This window comes from Oncorhynchus clarkii, chromosome 8, assembly GCF_045791955.1.
Source record: "Oncorhynchus clarkii lewisi isolate Uvic-CL-2024 chromosome 8, UVic_Ocla_1.0, whole genome shotgun sequence".
In the NCBI taxonomy this organism is placed as follows: Eukaryota; Metazoa; Chordata; class Actinopteri; order Salmoniformes; family Salmonidae; genus Oncorhynchus; species Oncorhynchus clarkii.
In genome coordinates this window covers 12,892,586-12,898,655 of record NC_092154.1, presented here as the reverse complement: position 1 = coordinate 12,898,655, position 6,070 = coordinate 12,892,586, and the positions used below count along the sequence as shown (strand labels likewise).

The window sequence follows — 6,070 nt, the reverse complement described above, 5'->3', positions numbered from 1 at the left end:
TGTGCCCTCCCTCACCCCGTGTTGGTTATTCCTTTCTCCTCATCTTGAGCCCAACCTCCAGTTCAAGGGTAGAAGTCGACTGTGTCTCTGCTGTGGTTTGAACTTAGTTTTCCATAGAACACTTAATGCCAGAAAGGCTGGGGCCATATTCACCACGTTGCATGCAAGGCAGTTATGTCTCTGGGTTCAAAGCTGGAGTTAAATATTTAGCAGCTGTTAGCATTTCCCATAGGAAAACATGTCACAATTAGCCACCTTGCTAACATTAGCTGAGCACATGCAATTGTACCCCTCTTGGTGCTACTAAAAGTTGATGTAAACACTGCCGGGTTTTAATTAAGAGAAATGCTTTTGTTTGTTATGAATTGTGAATAATTTCATTTAGCAGTGTTTTGGTTGTGGTTATTATCTATACTCCAATGAGATGTGTGGGTTAGGGTTAGGGTTAAGAAGAGACACGTTTTTATGGATATGAAGGAATCGTCTGGTTTCATGTGGTCTAATCAGGCAGGATGTCCTTTTCTTGTTGAAATTTGGTTTTCTGGTTGAAGTGACGTTAGATAACTGTATACAACCAGTGAAATATATATATTTTCATGACGGCATCAAGAAGCTTAGAAATGTCATATTTTGGATGTTATCTGGTTGTTATCTGGTTGCGACAACAGATAACCAGATAAAGTTACTATAAAGACAAACCAAAAAATGTCCTCACAAAGGTTGTCATCCTGACATCATTGCAATCAGTTTTGCCCTCTGTGTAAGTGCCAGGATTCCAGGAGTCATTTGGCTCCGATGGATTTGATAGGCTGTTTGACTATGTCAAGGAAGTATGGAGGAGGGGGTGACTGTTGGGGGTGTGGTTGGGTTATTATGGAGGCTGTTGGTTCTGGGCGATGGGCCCAGTATTTGGTTGCTCTGCATGTGAAAGCCTCAAGGGCACATCAGGCAAAGGGCCAGTGGACTGCAGCCCTAACCCCTCCCTTTAGATACATTAGAAAACATACTACTCTGTAAGTTCACACACGCGCGCATGCACACATGCACACACACACACCACGCACGCACGCACACACACACACGCACGCACACACACACACGCGCACACGCACGCACACACACACACGCGCACACGCACACACTTTCTTTATGCTTTCATCTGGAGGTGACAACAGAGCTGTGTAATGGCTCGACCTCCTGGAACGTCAGTGCTGGCTGGCTGGTAACACATGCGGTCCATCACATGCCCATGTCAACAGTGAGTGATGGGAGCTTTGCTCTCAGGCGCCAGTCAGGGAGCCTTTCATTCCAGACAGGCATGCTGGTGGACGACTACATCTGAATAACTTAACTACATTAGAAAACATGGCAGGACTATTACTGCTAAGGTAAGGTCAAAGTGTTTACATATGCAAGTACTTATACTGCTGGAACTGTCTTACAAGAGAGAAAAAAGGCAATAACATTTTAAAGTTAAAGTGAGTCACAACGGCATTGTGATGTCGTGATGGCTTGTGTTCTCAAAGTGTTCTTTTTTCCTCTTGTATCCACCCCAGTTTGATCAAACCGCGTCCCCCAACACATTACAGACCAGAAGAAAACCAAGACATCAAAGAGGGTTTGATTGCACCTGTATTTAGAATCAAAAGATTTTTTATCCCCAGTTAATAGATACACTTACGACCTGTTGTCCAAAAAAGAAAGCAATTTCTGAACATATTTACATCATAAATAAAGTTACACAGGAGATACTTTACATCTTTTTTGGGGTAAGAAAAGTGAACATAACAATATTATTTTTTCAATTTGAAACACATAATGAAGCACCAGAAGTTTAAAGTGATAAACGTTGTTGTCACGCCTTAAGACTTCTACTAAGTAGGGGAAATTTGGCAAATGGGATGCACAGATAATGCCAACATTGAAACTAAAGCAACCCTGCCACCAAATGTTCTACTTTGACATTAAACATGACATTTAATTGAGAAGAAAATAAATATTCAACATGTTGACAATTAAATATAGAAAAACATATTTTTATTTTTTTAGTATTTTTATAAAGAACTACTTTTACCCTCCATTGAAGTTTTTGTGAGGAAGTTACACAACGCTTTATCAGGTTTGAGGTCATGTAATGGAATTGCACATTGTCTACTACCTTGGGAAATGATCATTTCGATAGGCCTAGTTACTGGTGCGTGACACTATGTTGGGACTAAAACATTGGGTTTAACTTTAACCAAGCTGGACACTCACTGAAAACTTGAACAGCCTTTCCACAGCATCTCAGTTCAACGCAAGGGGAGGAATTAAATTTGGCATGGAACGTCATATTGACGTCAGTTTCTGGTTGTAAACATTTTTTTTGTAGAGGTGGCAGATTACAGTTAAACCTGCATTTTTATGATAATAACATCAAGACATATATCGAAAAGATGTCATATTTTGTTTACTATTTCATCAGGTAACCAGATTACAACCAGTTAAAGATCTATTTTTCTGGTCAGTAAAAAGACATTGAAACAATGTTATTTTATAATCAGTATACAACCTGACTAAGGAATGACAAAAGCTGCCAGCCTGACATTATTGCAACTATTTTGCTTGCTGGGTCTGGGCTCTATTGGGCTCTATTGGACTCTATTGGGCTCTATTGGGCTCTATTGGACTCTATTGGGTTCTATTGGACTATATTGGACTCTATTGGGCTCAGTGAAGTGTGACAGAGAAGACCTGTGTTATGGGGAATATCTTGACACTAAAATCAGATCAGACCCTAATGTATGAGGAGTAAGTTTGTAAGTCCAACATTTACTCCTTCAGTGAGATGCTAGGATTGGTCTGTCTTTATGTCAGTCATGTACGGTCAGCTCCCATTGGTGATGATCACCGATGTGCCCTTGTGTCCTTGTATCTGGTCGGCCTGCATCCTCATGTGGGGCAGCATGCCGTACTGGGCTCCTGCCAGCCCAGAGTAGCTCCTCAGGCTCTCCGCGTCGTACAGGTGGTCCAGGGAGTAGCCAGTCAGGGTGTAAGCTGTGTGCCTGTCCAGGTGCTGCCTCTCCTGGGCAGGGTAGAGCAGAGGGCTCCCCTGCTGCACTGGAGGGTGGTGGTGGGGCGAGACATCTGTCTGACTCTGCAGGTAGTCTTTGGAGACGGACAGGCCCGACCTGGGGATTCCGTCAGAGCTGGGGCTGCTGAGGCGCGACAGAGAGGCCGGGCTGGCCGTGTTTTTGTCGTCGTTGTCGTGGGAACCCAAAACATTTCCGCCGTCGTTGCGGTGATGGAGGCGTTCGGAGGTGAGGGTGAGGTTGATGCCGTCGGCGACTCCCGGGCCACGACACACGACACCGGGCATGGCAGTTTGGAGGAGGGGCAGGGAGGGGGGGGTGAAGGAGCAGGGTCTGTGGCTCTTGTTGGAGAGACCCCCCACTGGGCCCAGGGCGTCCAGGGGCCCTTTGTGCAGCTGTAGGCGGCTCTCCTCCTCCTTGATCATCTGCTGCGTGACGCGGATCAGTGTTTCCATCTTGCTGGGCTCCTGAGGGCTCGCCTGGAAATGGTCGCCGACAGTGCTGCTGCGGTAACGTTCACCCGAGTCGCTGGTGGAGCCGCCGCCCCCTTCAGGCGAGCTGACCACGCTCTCCTCGTCCCAGTGGCCCCTTCCTGTTACACAAAATGGCACCACAAATCTCCACATTGATGTAATAATACTAGCCCCAAACCCAAAAGGACATATCGCTATGATTTTCACGGTTCATGATTTTACTGCATATTTATGTAATACCCATGTACGCCATTGCCTATGACCGCTATGTGACTATTAATACAAACTTGAAATATGACTGGAGTGAAGTATTGCATTTTGTAATATACAGACAGATTTATTTATCCATCTACATGAAATGACATTTGATAATATGCATAGAACTGATCATGTCTTGTAAATCCCTAATAGACAGTGCATTCCTTGGCAGCAGCACCATTGGGAGTTGTCTTTCAGTTTGAGTACATGAAATGTGAAATAACTTGGATTAAACAGTGGGCAATTATTGCACAACAGATGGTAACAATCGGCATACTGGCAAGAAACAACTTCGCATGGACCATAATGTCCACGGTCCATTTGGTAAACAAGCTACCAGGGAAAAGTTGGATTTGTATGGTTGCGTTCCAAATGGTACTCTATTCCCTATATAGTGCACTACTTTTGACCGGGACCCTATGGGACCTAAAGTTCACCACGTAGGGAATAGGGTGTCATTTGGGACACAAACCATATTTCCAGATGGTGGCGGCCGTCACCCTAACGCCTTACCTTGGACCAGGCTGTGATAGGAAGTGAGGTCGTAGCCCTCGCCGTTCTCCAGAGACGACTTGGGCAGTGAGAGTACAGAGCGCGTGGCATCCCACCAGGCCTCCCGTCCAGACTGGGGAGCAGCGCCCAGGAAGTAGCGACCAGCTTGGCAGCGGGCACCACGGTCGCAGGCGGGGATGTGAGGGTGGGCGGGGGTGTGGGTGTGCGTTAGGTCCTCCTCGGAGAGGGCCAGGCCATAGCACAGGGAGCCGGAGTCGGGGTATAGTCTGTAGGCGCAGGCCCCGCCCTCCGCTCCCTCCCCTTGGTCAAGCAGCTGAGGCGAGGCGGAGTCTGTCAGCGGGCTACCTCCCCATTGGCTGTCCTGGTCAGACTCGGAACGCTCTGGGTGAAAGGCTGAAAACTGTAGGAAAGGATAAAAAATGTGAGGTTTAAACTGTATATTAAATTAGTAAAAGATGGTTTTACGACATCTAAATATTCTGTGACATTTGGCTTAAAGACACATTATATTGATTACAAGACAACACAACACAACGAGGCTGTGTGACTAAGAGAGCATGGGAGTTTGGTTCTACAGGAGAGAGAAACAGATGCTCTTCTTATTACTGTGCTAGGGAACAAGTACACCACAGAGGTACCAAGTGTCTTACCTGCTGTGGATAGGGGGACACTCTGACTTTGGCCTTGGTGTGTGTTACACAGGGCTTGGTGCCCTTCCTCTCGTCTGTAGTGCTCGGAGGGCTGGTGTATGAGAATGCTGGCTTGCTAGTGGTCATCTGGTCCAAGGACAGCTGTATTCCCTTATATTCAGTATCTCTACACACACAGACGCACAGAAGAGCATCATTTTGTAGTGAGCACATTTGAAGAAAGAAGAAACTCCAGCACACTAGTAATCCTGAATGCTCCACATACTATTGAATGAATCTTTCAACCAATGTTCCGGTCAATAGACCTTCATCAAGCTTTCACTGAGAGGTATGACTTGACGTGTAGTGAGCACATTTAAAACATCTTATTTCACAGAAGTTATGGCAATATATAATATGACGTACTCCAAGTAATTACTCCAATGTAAACACCAAAGTCTGACAATATTTACTTCTGATAGTGAGTGAGACATAATTCACTAACACTTTCTTTTGAGTATTGATTAATGCATAAATGGGATGACTGTTAGAAATGAAAATCTGATGTAAAATAAACTAGGTTGGGAGATTAGCACTCCTGTTTTTCACTATGAGAAACACAACAGACACCCTAAGCAAAGTTAATGATTTAATGCTATGGCACAAACGTTGGTAAAACACACACACTCGCACACACACTCTTACACGCACACATGAATTACAACCAATCCCATAACGTCAACACCATGCTTATCGTTAATCTACTCCTTAGTCTCTAGTTTACATTCTCTTGAAGTCAGAGTGTACCCATACACACACTGCACGCACACCACACACACGCACACACACACCACCCCCCGCACACACGCACACACACACACACCGCACGCACACCACATGCACACCTCATCCACACAACACACACACACCGGCCCCTAGATTGAATACATTTCTCCCAACATTGACTATTCATTATGTACATATAAGATAATATATACGCCACCTTTATCATTCTAACCCACTGTCCTTTCCCTGAACTCTATCAGACGTCGATACCATGAAACGGTTCCTGTGTCAGACGCTCTGCAAACACCGCCCTATTCTTAACTTACCACATCAGCAGTAC

The 6,070-nt window shown here is 45.4% G+C and overlaps 1 protein-coding gene across 1 annotated transcript in view; it reads right to left on the bottom strand.

Annotated features, from left to right (window-relative positions):
- Positions 1-2,866: 2,866 nt before the first annotated feature.
- The window catches only part of LOC139415517 (single-minded homolog 1-A-like), a 14,177-nt gene continuing 10,973 nt past the window's right edge, over positions 2,867-6,070 (bottom strand). Inside the window, exons 9-12 of the mRNA XM_071163623.1 lie at positions 4,966-5,131; positions 4,316-4,715; positions 3,304-3,663; positions 2,867-3,225 (exon numbers count right to left, since the gene is read on the bottom strand). Of these exons, the coding sequence (XP_071019724.1) occupies positions 2,867-3,225; positions 3,304-3,663; positions 4,316-4,715; positions 4,966-5,131 (1,285 nt within the window). The remainder of the gene's footprint in view (positions 3,226-3,303; positions 3,664-4,315; positions 4,716-4,965; positions 5,132-6,070) is intronic.